The sequence below is a fragment of the Daldinia decipiens genome, assembly GCF_022478715.1.
Source record: "Daldinia decipiens strain CBS 113046 unplaced genomic scaffold F4813scaffold_20, whole genome shotgun sequence".
NCBI lineage: Eukaryota > Fungi > Ascomycota > Sordariomycetes > Xylariales > Hypoxylaceae > Daldinia > Daldinia decipiens.
In genome coordinates, this window is record NW_026054563.1 from 193,233 (window position 1) to 209,932 (window position 16,700).

The following is a 16,700-nucleotide window of genomic DNA, read 5'->3' on the forward strand; positions in this document are numbered from 1 at the left end:
TGTTGTTGGTATGCGGTTGTTCATGCGAGCACATTGGCACGTTGCACGTACATAAGTCCAATGCGTAGTGTATGTATATACGAAAGTTAGAAACGTGGGTTATCGTATTTTAAAACCATGACAGCAATTCCACGGATCAAGTTGTGGGTATATAATACCTTGTGTCTAGGTATTGAGCAATGAAGGTAGGTAATGAAGCTAACTAAGGTGACAATATCGGTATCGACTTACATGGACCAGACTTGGATATAACAAGTCTATTACCTATTACATGCCTACATTTTAGGCTCACGGGATAGGACCAGGCTAGTTACACACACGCATATGTTTGTGATGACTACCGAACCACGGTACCTAATCTAACGGCAATCTCCCAGACCAAGTTCGGATCAATTAGACTATTCCATGGACAGTTTGATGGGCAAACAAACCCACATCAGCGGTAGGCAGTTTGAGCCAACCGCGATTCTCGTAGTGTTCTAAGTTAGTTATGTATGTATGTAGTAGAGGAGAATAAAAACTCCTGCTGCTCCTGTAGGTTAGCTGGGAAATACTAGCACCTCTCCACCGAGGACGGGCTGTCGAATCCACGGCGAGTAGGTACATAGTATCGTCAGGTTTGTTGATCAGTGACGATTAGTCCCCAGCGATGGGGAAAGGCTAACGAGGCACATACAACGTACATGGCTCAATTTCATCTCCACATTACATACATAGAATACATAGCAGGGATATCGAGGCTTCGATGAGGGTTTGGGCTGTTTCTAGCCAGGTTTCTAATCAAGCTCGCGTTGCTCAAAGATGGAATGGGAAACTAAAAACAAACGACTGTGGCGAGTTGGCTACTACCTATTGATAATATAAATGCAGAGAGCTGTATCCGGGCATCGGGCCATCGTATGCATTGTTCTTATTATGTATTCAAACTCGTTTTTGAAGAGATGGTGTGGAACTCACATGGCTCGATGTTACAACCAACGGCTAGGTCTACACTACATTTAGTGGTCTGTTTAGTCTAAGTCTGTTACGGAGTTAAGGACCCAGGGATGTTGAGCGACTCGACACCGATTAAGGAAAGCCGATGCGTGTGGGACTTACGGATTACTAGGGTCCCAACTGGGGGTCTGCACGATCAGGCCTCCGTTTGCTACTACATAGTAGATGTCAATAAGTTTCATCTTTTTTTTGAGACTATTATGAACTAACTATTATTCAGTCGTAATGATAAGATTGATCTTCTTACATTACGGTCGAATTTGAATTCTGGGGAATCATGGTGATTACCTTAGGTAGGTATGATGATGTTGCTAAATGCCACTTACACGCGACGTTTGGTGAGGGTGATAGACGGGAGGGATTTTGATGTCATGCTCGTGCGTCATAGCACAAGAATATAATAATACATAGTTGCTCCCATCTCGGCTTGGCTGCCGTTTACCTTTACAATATTTCCTGTTTACACAACTTAAACGATTAAGATGAGTTTGATCTAAACAAGGCTACCCAGCCTTGGATCTCAGCCAATTCGACTTACCCGCGAGTATCGTGTTTTGCGCGCTGTATGAATGCGTGGGAAACTAGGAGTAAGCAGGCAGACGAGCTAGAATGACGGGCAGCATGCGTGTATGACTCGGCCGCGGATGAGGTCGTATAGGCTCACTCTCACGCACGAATTACCACACGATGCGGCCATTAGCAACTTCACCCTCGTTAATCTAAACTGCTTGCATGAGAAGATGCTTCTTATTACTCGTACGGCAGCGCAACGTGCATACATATTCGTACTGGGACAAGCTGAGACAACCTAGTTGGGAATAGGCCAGCGCAATCGGGACTTAAGTTTCCAGCTACATGCCCACATGCCCACATGCCCACATGCCTACATATTCCGTACACTTACACAGTTACGGTTACCTAACTGCAAAAAAGGCCGTCCTGTCAAAATTGGATATACGGGATAGGCCTGTTCCGTACGAAGAGCGTTCCCCTTTAGTGCGGCAATGGGCAATGTCCCATTCGCTAAATGTTGCCCTGACTCATACCCTGGCGTCCTAGCATCTCGTCGAATTATATACAATCACATGCTGTGCGTAGCTCTCGACTAGGTATCTTAACGCCACTTTATGAATCAAATCAGAGCCTCCCCGACGCCACCACTATTTCTTACTACATACATACATAGGTGCCCAGCAACCCTACAAGTCCTAATAGATACGGCGCTTAGCTTCTTACTAATAGCTTCAATATATACCCGTAAGCCGAGGAGGTCTTGCGTTCTGCCGTCTCGTTGGTGCGCATCTTAGACAACTCGACATTCCCATTTATAATTCGAAGCCATATTCGGTTCGCCGGCTCTTCTCATTGGCCTCGGTTAGTCGCACGAGCGGACGCAAGCAAGTGCGCAAACAACATCAACCTGGCCAGTACAGTATAGTATTAAACTATTCTATCGAATAAAAATAAGATCGAATTAAAAATAAGATAAAAATTTCAAGTACCTAAATTACTACGGTAGGGATTTGTGGTTGGTCTCGAGACTTGGCAGTCCGGATGCAAACCCACAAACATCGTCCTTCCAGTTCCTTGAGACCTGAGTGCTACATGACCTAAACGGGCAGGCAAGGCTTAATTAAATGCTGGGGCTTGTTACATAATACTTGTTAGACATTTGTTAAACATTGTTGGGACTTTTCACTTTTCGTAGGTGTATATTCTTTTGAGGTTCAGCTGATGCGGCAATTTTCGTTCTCGAAGCCTTGCGACGCCGAGCTGAAAGCAGGAACAGGAAGTTACCGAATATTCGGCTTCGGGCATTTTTATTTGCCTTTTAACAATCGAGCAAACCACCCAAACCACCATAGTACATCATAATATCATAATATCATAATATCATAATATCATAATACATGCCTAGATAGGCTATTACCAACCCAAACCTACCTACATACCTAGCCCTTCCACCCTCTTGATTATAGGTAAGTGATAGATAACATTGGGCTTACATCTTATATATTAAAACGTCTACGACAACGTAGTATAGTTGTATAACTCAGCAACCGGATGACACCCGCGTATGATTTATTTCGGTCCGTGTATGTAAGTCGCCTACCTAGGTAGTCACCCATGATACGCCCATAATATGCAGGACGATATGTAGACCGGGAATATTCCATATGCAAGAAATACCATGTTGTTCAACCCCATATTCTATCCTCGTTGTAAGCCTTACGTGCGACATTACGTTGCGACTTCACCTCCGCCTTACACAACACTAACAGAGACTTAGAGATAAGGTATTATAGGTCCGTGAGTATTAGAACACAGGGGCAGATCCCATCGATCTCGAAGGTGATCTCCGATCTAGAATAATAATTTTCAACATTTCTGGGAATCTGAAATTATCGAGCTAGGAGCTAGGAGCTAACCCCGCGACAAATAGGCGTAGTTCCGCATTTATGACGGAATTGAAGGCTTAAACAGGTATGTTTATATGCTAATTGATGATCTCGACTCTGATTGTCCTGCATTCCGCATGGCTGGAAACACATCCCCGACCCCCTCAATATATTCGCGATATTCGCGATATTCGCGTGGTATTGATGTCAACTCTGCGGGGGCAACTTGTCTGGGAATAATATCCTCCATTCAAGTTTATATCTGAAAATGTGACGACCTACACCGAGTCATATATACGAATACTACCACTACTACTCTGTACATGAACGTCTTACAAGAATTGTATGCTCTAATAATATGCTGACCTCAGCTTCAGATTGGCATTCTTGGATTAGGTACTCAGGGCCACCCTTTTGTATGCTTACATTAGGTATGTACCTAATGTATGTACCTAATATATATGTACCTTAGGTAGTTATTCTATGTATGTACGTATGACAAAGATGACACTCGAGCGGAGTATTCACCGCTTTTTAGACGGTCGCATGTGGAAGATCGAACTGCCGTGTCCAATCAACCGTTCCGTTAGATATTCTTATTCGCTGATCCTCTCCTCCGGGTGCGGATGTGCGAGGCCACATGGAGAGGGCCGAGAGGCACAACTCGTTGCGGTACGTACCTAAATCTAGATGTACATCATAGATGTATTGTACAATACACTTTCCGTGTTCACAGCGCCTGCATTTTTTCTTCTTCTACACTATGATGTGCACTAGCGCACTTGGACCCTGAATTAAGATTTCCGCAAAAGGCACTTAGGTACGCACAGGACGCAGTAAGCAGCATGCTTCCAAGCATGTTTCCACTTTTGTATCTTGTCCCCGGGTCCCTGCAAGGGGAGACAAGGGGGAAGATGCGCTAACTATGTACTATTACACTAACTACGCTAACGAGACCTAACTCCTAGTTCCCACTTCGAATTCCACTGGCCCAGAGGCGCCAGCCCCGGAATAAGCCTCAGAAGCATCTTCCACTCTGCAGTCCACACACAATCTCGATCCTCACGATTCCCACTTTACAGTCAACTACCTACATAACTAAAGAGATCGTCCCGCTAACTATATAAAGATAGAATAGAGATGAGACGGCGTCAGTCTATTCTGAAACCATGTTCTTTAAGCTGTCGCTCAGAGAGACGGTCTCGTGGCTAATGGCAACCTATTACACAAGATGCCGCTGAAGTGCCGGCTTAGCATATTTTAGCATTGTCGTCTCAAATGTCAGACTTCATCTCCGAGCTGCGGTAATACAGTAGCGAGAGCCACTCTGCTCGCCTCAGTGGATTCGCGTGGGATTGGCTCTCATAACTTGCCATGCGCATCACGGCGCCGGCTCGCCTAGGGGAAATTATGATCGATCGTTTTGAAGCAACCCCGTTTCCTACGGCCATCTGGATCTCCTTGCGATCTATCGGATCAAGTCTTCCATCAAGTCCTCCATGTTCTTACCAAGCTGCCTACCTACTTAACCCAGACGTCTCATTACCAGCCTTTTCCGGAAGAAAGACCGACGATGTTCTACTTCTAGCGGCATTCTGGTCTTATGTAGATCGTATAGTATTGCGAACTAAAGTCGTTATTCCACCTGCCCGCATGGACAAGGCAAGTAAATATAAATTATCAAGGTGAGCAAAGATTTCAAATCCTTATAAAATGACCAAGGTGTGTATTTCCTGGTTTCTCACCGAGCAATATATTTGTAATATTGTTTAGATATCTAGGTACATATTGGCAGAGAGGCCCAACCTCTCTTTTACATAAAATATTTCCAAAATTTGCCAGCTCTAGCTCCGTCGTCTCGCTGCGTGTCAGCTTTAACCGAGCCTTACCAGACCCACCCGCAGCAGCAGATGAGTTGCAAGGCATGAAACGGCATCTCCCTGCGCTTGTCCCGCTTAGCCCTGGCTGAGCTAAGACAGTTCGGACACGGAGCTGACAAGAGACGCCAAGACGTTCATTTATGACACGTGATAGACATGTGCCATTACATACCTAGGTTAGGTAGGTTTGGAAGCGAATGGTCACTGGAGCGTACGCTTCGATGATTTGACTGAGACCCCCGGCTTTCTGCTCCTTCGCGGACCGGATTCCACGAATGTTTGGATACGCCGTTCCTTGTGTTCCAGTCCGCGGAGGGAAATCGTTAAACTATACTGCTATTCGGAGTTGAAACCCTGAAAGACACGCCGCACCGCCGATGAAATTCACCTGAAATGCCGCGACGACAGCCGCAGCCTTACGGAGGTTTGTCGCTAAGTAGGTTGAAGACGGCGGCTGTCGCATTCTATAACGACGGAAGTACGACAGCTGAGTTTGGCGGAAGACGCCGAGTTGATCACTAAATGCGGGAACTAATTGCCAAACCCCGAAAGCCCTTGTATTCAACGGCGAGCAAACGGCGAACAGCGGGCGCTAATTTCGTAATAGGTGCCTTTAGTACCTTCCTAGGCCTTTTTAGCACTTTTTAGCCTGTAAGACTTATACGACTGATGCGTAAGCCACAAACTGCATTAGCCACAATACGGGAATAACTCGGGCTCTGCTCTATTTTGCCGAACCACATTCCATCGTACCAGTGTGCGCCGGAACGTGCCACCGATGGATTACATCATGTAATTTTTTCCCGACTTTCTCCTCTGCGAACAGCTTCGTCGATTTGACGTTGTGTTATGTTACTAAGAGTCACCGCTTGAATCCGCCTGAATCCCGAAGAAGAGCCAATTGCAAACTACAGGTGCTCAATTGAATTCTGTCACCGTTTAATTTCCAACTTACCAGATCCTCAAATATAATACCCCGCGTACCGACCAAACTATCACGATAATACACATTCAAAGCAATCGTATTAGATATTCCTAAGATACCCACACATCGCACATTTCTCACGACCACGTGCACATACACCTAGAGTTATACAGATCTTGTAATACTAGAGACAAGACAAGACAAGACAAGACAGGACAAGACCCCATCCCAAAGCATCGGACTGCCTATGATATAAAGAAGTATCGGAGTAGTCGAAAGAATCGATAAAACCCCGCACCACATATAAACATAAAGCCGCAGCCATGAAGATTATTTCGAAAGAGGAAGAACAAGCGCACTATGGCCGAGTGCTTACAGGCGGTCTCATCGGTGGCTCCCTAGGTATCGGTGCTGGATTAGTTGGCGTCATGGTCGCATCGCGGCGGTATCCAGTCTTCCGATCGCTCACGCTCCCCTTCCGCGCCTTTCTCGTCACATCCACAGGTACCTTCGGCGCAATCATCAACGCCGAGCGGTATTCGAATGCCTTCCACAAGGCCAACAACCCCATGAACTTCTACGTCGACGAGGCCCAGCGCACACAGGAGCTTATCCGCCAGCAAGAGACCAACTGGGAGCGCTTCACCACGTGGGGCCGCGAAAACAGGTATTCCATCGTCTTCGCCTCCTGGATCGCCGCCATGGGCGTCGCACTGGGTATCGTCGGCCGCAACAAGTACCTCTCCACCTCGCAGAAGCTCGTTCAGGCTCGTGTGTACGCCCAAGGCCTAACGCTAGCCGTGCTCGTCGCCTCCGCCGTCTTCGAGACGGCCGATGCCCGGTCCGGAACCGGTCGCTGGGAGACTATCAAGGTGCTCGACCCCAACGACCCCGAGCACAAGACCCTCATCGAGAAGCGCGTCCACAAGGAGGAGTACGAGGGCCAGGATCTCTGGAAGGATATGGTGGCTGCTGAGGAGCGCCGGCTCGCCGCCCAGAAGACGCAGAAGGGAAACTCGCAATAGGCGGCTGCTGGGTGGCGGCGTTCAACCGCTGGGGGAATGGGATGGTGGGAAATACATGGTGGGAGCGGACCGCTAGGCTAGGTCAGACGAGGCGCCGCCTGCTGGGCGTGTAGAGCGGTTAGGCATTTCCATTGCGTCCCGGATTCGCCTGCATATTTTCCTTTGCATCGATCATTGTCCCGGAGTTTCGGCCATGTGCGGTTGGGTTGGGTTGGGTTGGGTTGGGTTAGGTGAATCTCATCATTTTGCTCACCTCTTGCTCTCTTCGTGGGTTTTTTTCTACATCGCGCTGTTGTCGAAGGTAGAAATCAAGGGAGGGAGTGGAGGAAAGGAATGAAAAAAGAAAAAAGGCCATGGATATTCTTTTTTAGCATAATTAGGGGGGAAGGGGGACGGAGGCGATATGATTGATAGACGATGATGCATCATGTTTTAATATTATATAACATAGACCATATTATTTCTAGGCACTGGACTTGTATGCCATCCTGTGATCTGACCCGACTGTATAAGATATCAACCCACCCTTCTCCCCCTTTGCCCCTCTCTCTTTTACGTGTCCCGGCGCCCCAAAAGACCCAAGATTAGTGACGGCACGCTCAAAGCAATACTATCCTCCCGATCCCAATTCAGAAATGATGCTTGGTAGCTACATTCGCGTGGATTAACTCATATTCGTAATGGAGGCTGCCACTGACCAAAGGAACCCCCCCAATTTTGAGGGGTGTTGCGGCTAGCCCTTGCGTAGACATGGATGGATGGCACATAACGAAATAAAGGCCCAATTAGCCCGCCGTAGACAAAGAACAACGCTATCAGAATGATATGTAATCTAGTCCAAAGTCCACGCTAGGCCAAGCTGATAAATAAACCAACATGGCCGCATAAATCTGACCTTCAGCGCCCCTTGGATGCCAACAGCCCGAACCAAAAATTCCTTAAACTCGCAGCGGTAACTCGAGCTTGGCTTAGACTTCGATAGTAAAATGGCTTATCTGCGAGTAATATGCGTGTACGGCTAACTCGAGGATCCAGACGTCGCTGAAAACCTCGCCGCCGTCGAAGCCACCGATTACGACGAGCCGGCTATCATGCAACACGGTGCCGTGGTACCCGCGGCCGCTGGGGGGGAGGCCGTATACTCTCCGTTTGTCCCAAGTCATGGTGACTAAGTTGAGGAGCAGCACGTCGTTGGAGTACTCATTGCCATCGTGACCTCCAACGATGAATAGATATGAACCTACGATCGTCGAAGTGTGCGACAACCGCCTAAACGTCACGGGGATGTGCACCGCCTTCCAAGCGTGCGTGTCCACGTCGTATACCCATACGTCATTAAAGCACTCGCCGCCGTCCGATCCTCCATAGATGATCAACTTGCTTCCTACCATATTCGCTGTGTGGTATCCCCGCGCTTTAGGTCGGCTAGTATCCTTGATTACCGTTCCATTCGAGCTGGTCGGCGAGGGGCCCGATACTAGCTTCCAGCTCATCTTATGCACATCTGTGACGTCGAGCCGCCATATATCGTTCAGAGCACGTATTCCGTCTCCGCCACCAAACATATAGATACCGTTCTTATACAGACAGGCCGTATGCGCTCGCCGCGCACTCGGCGTCCGGTCCCCTACTATCCGCGGCCGATGCCACCGAAAGTTAACCGTGTCCAGCACATACACGTCGTTATAATAAGCCGGGCCGTCTCCACCACCGAACACCACCAGTTTCTTACCGACAGCTGTACACGTCATGGCACGCAACGGAACAGGTATCTCGCCCGTCACATGCGGGCTACTCCAGTGGAACGAGTCCGCATCTAGGACATATAGCTCGTTGAAACAGGCACGCGAGTCGCAACCCCCAAAGACGAATATATTGCTCCCGATTAGAGTGGTCGTGTGTGCACGGAGTGGAGTGTGGGGGGCTCCGGACACCGGTGCTCGCGACCAATACATGCCTGATGAAGGTGCAGCGGGCACATCGGGTGCCGTTTTGGGATCTTGGAGAGGCGGAAAGGGGACATGAGGGCCGCGCGGCCGTGGAGCGGAGGACGCCTTGCGAGATGCACCGGAAGCTCCCGACCCCGTGCTCGTAGTCGTGGCCCGGCCGGCGATGGCCGATGTCGAGCGCATAGCTACCGGCCGCCGTCCATCATCTAGGCTGGAGGATCCGACCTGCGGATCAGACGGTATGGGAGCAGTATAGTCAACATGGCGCCGAAGGGTGAGAGTGGGGATAGGCGTCGGAGCAGACTGGGGCGGTGGCACGGCAAACGCGGATTTATTAGAAACAGACTGCGAACGTGAACGTATCGAGGGCTCGGATGCCTTGCGTTTACTCGAGGAAGTTCCCTGGCTCTTGGATGAGAGGTGGCCTGGCGTGTGGCTTCGGGTAGGGGGAGCAGCTCGGTCTTGGGCCTCGTTTCCGCTGTCGCCGTCGGCGGAGGACGGGGCGATCCTCTGGGATCGAATGGTCCTCGACTTGTTGTTTGAGGGCGATCGTGGGTTCTCGGCCATAGTTTCGTTAGCGGAGGGCATGGTTCTCGAATAACATGGCCTACGTTCCGCGTCCGAAGCTAGGGGGCTCTGAATCGTGATCTGCTGAAAATACGTCACACGGTCAATCACCCAACCTATCCACCTAGCCTAGTCTCTCGGTAGTCAGTAGGCGAGTCGCGCAAGGGCATGGAGAAACTCGAGCAAAGATTTAGGACATGGGGTGTAAAACTACAGGGTAGGGCAGTTAAGGTAGGGCAGTTTCAAAGAGGTGAGTATTTGACCCCAAGCAAGGGCTGAAACGAGTTGAAAGCTATTCGAGTTCAAAATAGATGATGCCGGTATGTAATCCGGAGCATAGAATTGATGACAGATTAAAAAAAACCGTTCTAATACAAAATGGTTAAGGTTGAATTTGTTGACAGGCCACGCGGGCATCCCTTGCTTTCTTTAAGCCCCTGCATGAAATTGGGCACTTTTCTAGAAAGAGAAGATGAAGCAAGGAAAAAGTGGTTTGAACGAGTCGGAAACTTTTTGAGTAAATGGGTACGTACCACTTCAGCTAATCCCGCGTATCTCCCCCGCCTGGCCGGGGGCTTATACCTTATACGTATGTACCTGCACTTACTGCAACGGGGTGATAACGATAACGGCACCTGTCCTTCATCCTACGTACCTACCTGGTTAGATTTGTATATTAATAAGAGTGTGAACTGCCAATAATAGTATGCCACCAAAGCTAGTAAAGTCAATTTACTATGTATAAAGTAGAAGCTGCATCTAACACGGCTACATGTATGCTCTTACCCTGCATGATACATTATATATTATGTAACAGCCCATCTTAATGGTACCCGTATAAGAGCTGAGCTATGCTTGTTTTCAGCTGAAAGCCTCTATTTCAATAACCGTCTACTCGGTATTCTGGAAGACGTTTAAGATCGGACTTGACAAATGGTATATGCGATTCACAAAATCCCCTTAGACTAAGCTCTATGTTTTTTGGTCGATGTTGTGTGGCTCATATTTAGTCGCCTTTCCTCGCCGCACAACTGCAGTGTATCATTTGCCAACCTTTACGTATACGGACACGATGTTGGTGCGGGAGATGGCCAACGCAGCACATCGTGTTCCTGTCATCTGACCTTCTGGAATGTGTCTTTTGCATGGAAGATTATATGGATTATGTATATGCATGTAAGATAAGAGATAAGATGATAATTGAGGTATTTGGAGGTTGACTACCTCATGCTTGCTGTATTATACGATGCATATATGTAATGAGAATACAATTAGCCAGGTTACTATTAACAATTCTTTAACAAATTAACCACCTACTAGGTGGTAATCATTGATGTAGTAGTGTTGGGTAGGTACATTATAACAAGTATCTCCACTCGTAGTTGTTTTCAATCAAATACCTATTAATGGACTAAATTCTCATAACTTACTATTATATATGGCATAAATATCAACCAACCATAACGATAAAGTTAGTATTTAAATAATGATCGTACAACTATTTCAATCCTGATGACATAAGCTATTATTTCCATAAAGAATATAGAGTAAAAATAACTTAGGTACAATTTCTTTTTTAAATATCTAAAAGTTCAACTCTTAGGTTAAGCATGTCTCTATGTAGGTACATGTATGTAATGGCGGGGCAGTCGCCAATCAGAGCTCGGGGCTCTACCTAATGTATTCGGTACGAAGTACATGTACTTGGATAACTTTAGTGCAAATAAAAGTAAAATAAAAGTGCAAGTTCGACACGCAGAACCAAAATCCATCAAACCAAAAACTTGCATCATTTTTGTAACTTTGGTGCCAAATCCTCAAAATGGCGGACGGACAACTTGTTGAGGATAACAAAGCTACCGCAGTCGCAAGTAGCCTGGGCGAGTCTCTGAAGCATGGTGCCAATGGCAGTGCACATACCGAGACTGATGGTCCTGCGTCTAAGAGACAAAAGCTTGATCATGAAGAGACAAAACGGGAAGACCAGCAAAATCAGTCCAAGGACAGAACCCGAGGTGTTGCGCCCGTGAAAGCTGAGTAAGTATAAGACCCGTCCGCATTCTGCTCGGAGCTAATAAAATTTGCTAGATATCTTATCTCTGCTGAGGCTCAAACTAAGGTCGTGGATGATGATGCAGCAGAAGCTGGTATTGCCACAAATGATTCTGTCAATGGCAAACCTGATCCTCGGGACAGCCATGGTAAGAAGGGGAAGAACAGGAAAAAGCAAGGCGGTCAAAATCAGAACCGCAATTTTGGCAACCACGAAGATGCATTCCGCCTATGCAACAGCATTACCTACTCCAACGAATTCTCACCCAAACCGTGCAAATTTGGCGAAAGGTGTAACTTATCTCATGACCTACGCAAGTATCTCAAGGAGGGTCGACGTGAGGACCTCGATACTCTCGATGGCAAATGCCCCATTTTTGAGAAGTATGGTAGATGTACTGCCGGGTGGAAGTGCCGTTTCGTGAAGAGCCACTCTAAGGAAATCGAGCGAGAAGATGGACGAAAAGAGCTTATACTTCTCCAGAATAGCGGTGCCATGGAAACTGACGAAGATCCTGATCAACGACCTGGCGTGGTCAACGTCGTATCTACCGATACCAAGTGGGATCTAGCTAGAAGAAAGGTCAAGTTTGAAAAGTCTGAGCCGTACATAAAATGGCTAGAAAAGGATACTGAGCTGATGAGACAAGTACACAATCAAGCCAAAAAGCAAGAGGGCGACAGTACAAATGCTGATATCAGAGAAGAGCTCAGAGCTCAATTCGTGGACCCGCCGCTTAAGCCGTCCGAGAAGAGGAGGATTTACTTCGGGAAGGAAACTCCGGTATTAGCTCCCCTAACCACGCAGGGCAATCTACCCTTCCGAAGGCTATGCGTCGAATTAGGAGCTCAGATTACATATTCGGAAATGGCCATGGGAATGCCTCTCGTACAAGGTCAGAAGGGCGAGTGGGCACTTATGAAGGCCCATGAGTCGGAAACTGTATCCCCACGATTTACGCCTAAGCCGGACGCAATAGTAAAGGATTACGACAATACGAAGGACCTCAAATTCGGAGCTCAGATTTCGGGTAATCAACCTTGGGTGGCAATGAAGGCAACTGAGGCCTTGGCCCAATTTCTTCCTCATCTTCGAGTAGTAGATTTGAACTGCGGGTGTCCTATCGACATGGTATACGAGTCAGGTGCTGGCTCTGGACTTCTTGACACGCCTAGCAAGCTGGAGAAGATGGTTCGGGGTATGAATGTCGTCTCTGGAGAAGTGCCTATTACAGCAAAGCTGCGAACAGGGGTACGGGACGGGAAGCCGACAGCAGACAGGCTAATCGAAAGGCTTGCCTTTGGTGGTCCAGACACACGGGACAGACTTGGAGCACCCGGGTGCGCGGCTATTACATTGCACGGACGAAGCAGACAGCAGCGATATACGAAAAGTGCCAACTGGTCTTACATCGCTGAATGTACTAGCCTAATTAAATCATACAAAGCTAAGAAGGATGAGATAACGGACACGGCCAAAGAAGCGGATGAGAATACCCAGGCAAACACAACCGGCGGTAAAGTCTACTTTATCGGCAATGGGGACTGTTATTCACATGTAGACTACTTCGAGCATATTGACAAGGCCAAAGTTGATACTGTCATGATTGCGCGAGGCGCTATGGTCAAACCGTGGTTATTCGAGGAGATCGAGAAGGGACAATATCTGGATAAGTCTGCGTCTGAGCGACTGGGCTATATAGAGAAGTTTGTCCGTTACGGACTGGAAGCGTGGGGATCTGACGAGCTGGGCCTGGGCTTCACGAGGCGGTTCTTACTGGAGTGGTTGAGCTTCACGTACCGATACGTACCTATTGGGGTCTTGGAATACCTTCCCCCTAGCCTCAACGACAGGCCACCGCTATACAAAGGACGGAACGAGCTTGAGACTCTTCTAGCAAGTGACAACTATAAGGACTGGATCAAGATTAGGTATGTCCCGGTTTTCCTATTTTCCGTCTTTTATCATATCAGGTATAGACTAACATGAAATGCAGCGAGATGTTCCTAGGCCCTGCTCATCCGGATTTCAAATTCCAGCCCAAGCATAAGTCTAACAGCTACGAGATTCAGGCGGAAGGATAAACCCTGGATTATCTTGATGGGTTATGTGTTGACTTATTCGGTTGCAATCAAAGCTCTAAGCTCAGGGATGATATTCCTATTTCGATGTAGCTTTGCTAGCAGATAAATATACATAGTATACCACAACCAATAGGTACAATGGAGTAATTTGCTGCATTTGATGAGCTGTGGCGCAGAACACGCGGCCCTGGGCCTCCCATCACAACAGGCCAGATTGCATTTGCTTCTGCATGGTACACCAGTTAGGCAGAAGTAGACCTATACATTTCAATTTTCAATATAGAATGAAGAAACCCATTCAGAATGTTTCTTGGTGTATAACGGAAATGGCATCGCAAGCATACGAAATTAAAGCTAGAAGTATATCTTGTCAGTACTTAAGGTATTGGTGACAGATGAATCAAGTGGGTTGTGGTAAAGAATACGGATGTACTTGACGGCTTAAAAAAAAAAAAGAAAAAAAAAAGAAGGGGGCTTAGGTAAAAGCAGCGCTAGGTAGGTACATATACTATGTAGATTCGCCGTGTAACTGCAACGTCATTTAATTCCCTGTACGAACTGACGTAGTTGACTTCCAAGCTTTAATAGTAGGGTACCTGCCACTTTCAGCCCCACCACTCACCACCTAAACCAGCTCAGCAGCAGGAGCTATCACTCGGTAACGACTTCTCGTGAGGACCAGGCCACCTTTCGACTTTTTTTTCCTCTTTTCCCTTAAAATTCACTTATTAACCCAAAAGCTTCGTTGCAATTCAAGACAGGAATCTCTACCCAATCTTCGTCTTTGATACGTCGACAATTACCGCCATCTGCATATATCGACAACTACGTCAATTCTCTCTTGACAACGCACACACATTTGGGCATTGCTGCACCAAGTATCAACACACACACACACACACACACACACAATAATTTCCTTCCCGACGCTTCCACGAGTAGCTCACCCAAGATGACGCTCTATTACTCGCTTGTATGTTCCGCATCCTCAATCTTCCTTTGAAACATTCTCGAACAAGAGTCTATCGAATGCTACTAGCTGTTGTGGCCCATAATGAATGTATTCGACTTGCTAATTTTGGACAACCAGGTCTTCGTGCTCCTCGTAGCGGAGATGTCCCTCTTCATGCTACTCGTCGTCCCGATGCCATTCACCTTCCGGCGGAAGATGTTTACGTACGTCCACAATGAATACCCCCTCCCGTCTAACCAATTTGTGGCGTTTGCTGACTGTGTATTACGAACTACAGCTTCCTTTCCGAAAATCCCGTCGTTGCTAAATTACAGTATTGGCTGAAAATTACCTTCGTCTTTATCCTTATCCTCTTCCTAGACAGCGTTAACCGCGTCTACCGCGTGCAACTCGAGCTTGCCGCTGCCACTGACACAGCAAAGGGCGCTGCGTAAGCGTTCCCCCCCACCAACTCTCCCGCCCGCCCGTAGCCTTATACTAATAATCACTTCTCCAACAGAGCGGTGATGGGCCACGAGCGTCTCGAAGTCCAAGCCCGCAAGTTCTACAGCCAGCGGAACATGTACCTGTGCGGGTTCACCCTGTTCTTATCGCTGATCCTGAACCGGACATACACGATGATTCTAGAGGTTCTCCGGCTCGAGGAGAAGGTCAAGCAGTACGAGGGCACGGACCGCAAGACTAAGGAAAGCGAGAAGCTAGCCGAGGCAGGCAAGCCTGGCGAAATTGCCCGCCTCCGCACCGAAATCGAGAAGCGCGACCGCGATATCGAGACCCTCAAGAAGCAGGCCGACGGCTTGTCCAGGGAGTACCACGACCTCTGCGAGAAGTATGGCGAGACCCTACCCCCTGCTGGCACCCGCAAGGACAAATAGGCTTTCGGTGTGTTGCTATGATGCCGCGGGTCTAGTGCTACAGCTGAACAACGGCCGCAAAACACTATCTGAGGTGAATTGAGAGGTGTGTGGATGTGTGGATATGTGGGTGTGGGGTAGATGGCATACGAGTTCCGAATTTCTTTACCAACGTCCGAAGCGAACATCTCTGTTCCGCTTCCGAGGCTCATTGGCGTATTAGGAGAAATCACGGACCAAGGGAAATATTTGCATCCTCGGTTGGACCCGGACCGGACCGGGCTGGCCAGATTGTTTTACTATATGAGAAACATGGTTTGACTGCGCGTGGATGGCCTGGTTATTCTACTCGGTAGCTGTATGTTATATTAGAGGACGCTGCTCCGATGAATAGGAAAATCTGGGTTTCTACCGCCTCGGTTTCTAAAATCATTTTATGCGTGATAAGAGGAGTGTCATGTGATTTGGTATGGCGTAGGGGTGTGCTTACTATTGTTCTCTGTATTGCTCTGTATAATACGTTAATAACCGTATAGTGATAAGTAGCATTTAACTGCTTCGTCCTCATAGACCAGTAATAGTTAAACTGTCCTGTTCCAAGTAGACAGTGGTTGGTTTGATAACAACTAACATAACATACCAACCTAGCATCCGGCTGTCCAGTAATAATTTTCACAACTAAAAAGCCCACGTTATACCATTGGGATAAAACCATTAAATTCATAATATCTCAATTCTTCGTCTTGCTAAATTAGCAATATGGCATAACATAGCATAGCATATAATTTTCCGACCGCTTCGTAAATGACGCTGACATCAATGGCACCTATAATATAAACGAGACCAGACAGGCCAGGTACGCAGGCAGCTGATTTCATCAAGCAACCTGTTTCTTTCTTTTCTCTTTTTATCTCCCAGCCTCAAGTCTCGGTCTCTTTCTCCAGTATAAAGCCTCCAAGCGCCGCGCCGCGTAGTCATCTGGCTTCGTCATCCGT

The 16,700-nt window shown here is 47.6% G+C and overlaps 4 protein-coding genes across 4 annotated transcripts; 3 read left to right on the forward strand and 1 right to left on the reverse strand.

Annotated features, from left to right (window-relative positions):
• The first annotated feature begins 5,829 nt into the window (after positions 1-5,829).
• Positions 5,830-7,434, forward strand: F4813DRAFT_113818 (uncharacterized protein). Its single transcript, XM_049238534.1, has one exon. It carries the CDS (start codon positions 6,524-6,526, stop codon positions 7,223-7,225), a length of 702 nt encoding a protein of 233 aa, XP_049098833.1. The 5' UTR covers positions 5,830-6,523; the 3' UTR covers positions 7,226-7,434.
• A 271-nt stretch (positions 7,435-7,705) lies between these two features.
• Positions 7,706-10,253, reverse strand: F4813DRAFT_362114 (galactose oxidase). Its single transcript, XM_049243599.1, has one exon. It carries the CDS (start codon positions 9,760-9,762, stop codon positions 8,194-8,196), a length of 1,569 nt encoding a protein of 522 aa, XP_049098834.1. The 5' UTR covers positions 9,763-10,253; the 3' UTR covers positions 7,706-8,193.
• A 1,168-nt stretch (positions 10,254-11,421) lies between these two features.
• Positions 11,422-14,321, forward strand: F4813DRAFT_362116 (FMN-linked oxidoreductase). The gene is made up of 3 exons (XM_049243600.1): positions 11,422-11,778; positions 11,830-13,725; positions 13,791-14,321. The coding sequence occupies exons 1-3, from the start codon at positions 11,564-11,566 to the stop codon at positions 13,876-13,878; spliced, it is 2,199 nt and encodes a 732-aa protein (XP_049098835.1). The 5' UTR covers positions 11,422-11,563; the 3' UTR covers positions 13,879-14,321.
• Positions 14,322-14,476: 155 nt separating this feature from the next.
• On the forward strand, positions 14,477-16,239 carry F4813DRAFT_362120 (B-cell receptor-associated 31-like protein). The gene is made up of 4 exons (XM_049243601.1): positions 14,477-14,851; positions 14,969-15,054; positions 15,129-15,281; positions 15,351-16,239. The coding sequence occupies exons 1-4, from the start codon at positions 14,831-14,833 to the stop codon at positions 15,724-15,726; spliced, it is 636 nt and encodes a 211-aa protein (XP_049098836.1). The 5' UTR covers positions 14,477-14,830; the 3' UTR covers positions 15,727-16,239.
• The last annotated feature ends 461 nt before the right edge of the window (positions 16,240-16,700 follow it).

What these genes read in the sequence shown, in the direction of transcription:
- F4813DRAFT_113818 (XM_049238534.1), top strand. Translation starts at nt 6,524, where the DNA reads ATGAAGATTATTTCGAAAGAGGAAGAACAAGCGCACTATGGCCGAGTG.
- F4813DRAFT_362114 (XM_049243599.1), bottom strand. Translation starts at nt 9,762, where the DNA reads ATGCCCTCCGCTAACGAAACTATGGCCGAGAACCCACGATCGCCCTCA.
- F4813DRAFT_362116 (XM_049243600.1), top strand. Translation starts at nt 11,564, where the DNA reads ATGGCGGACGGACAACTTGTTGAGGATAACAAAGCTACCGCAGTCGCA. An exon ending in GTTGCGCCCGTGAAAGCTGA is followed by an intron (nt 11,779 to 11,829) that starts GTAAGTATAAGA and finishes AAAATTTGCTAG; the next exon opens with ATATCTTATCTCTGCTGAGG. An exon ending in AAGGACTGGATCAAGATTAG is followed by an intron (nt 13,726 to 13,790) that starts GTATGTCCCGGT and finishes CATGAAATGCAG; the next exon opens with CGAGATGTTCCTAGGCCCTG.
- F4813DRAFT_362120 (XM_049243601.1), top strand. Translation starts at nt 14,831, where the DNA reads ATGACGCTCTATTACTCGCTT. An exon ending in TGACGCTCTATTACTCGCTT is followed by an intron (nt 14,852 to 14,968) that starts GTATGTTCCGCA and finishes TTGGACAACCAG; the next exon opens with GTCTTCGTGCTCCTCGTAGC. An exon ending in GACACAGCAAAGGGCGCTGC is followed by an intron (nt 15,282 to 15,350) that starts GTAAGCGTTCCC and finishes CTTCTCCAACAG; the next exon opens with AGCGGTGATGGGCCACGAGC.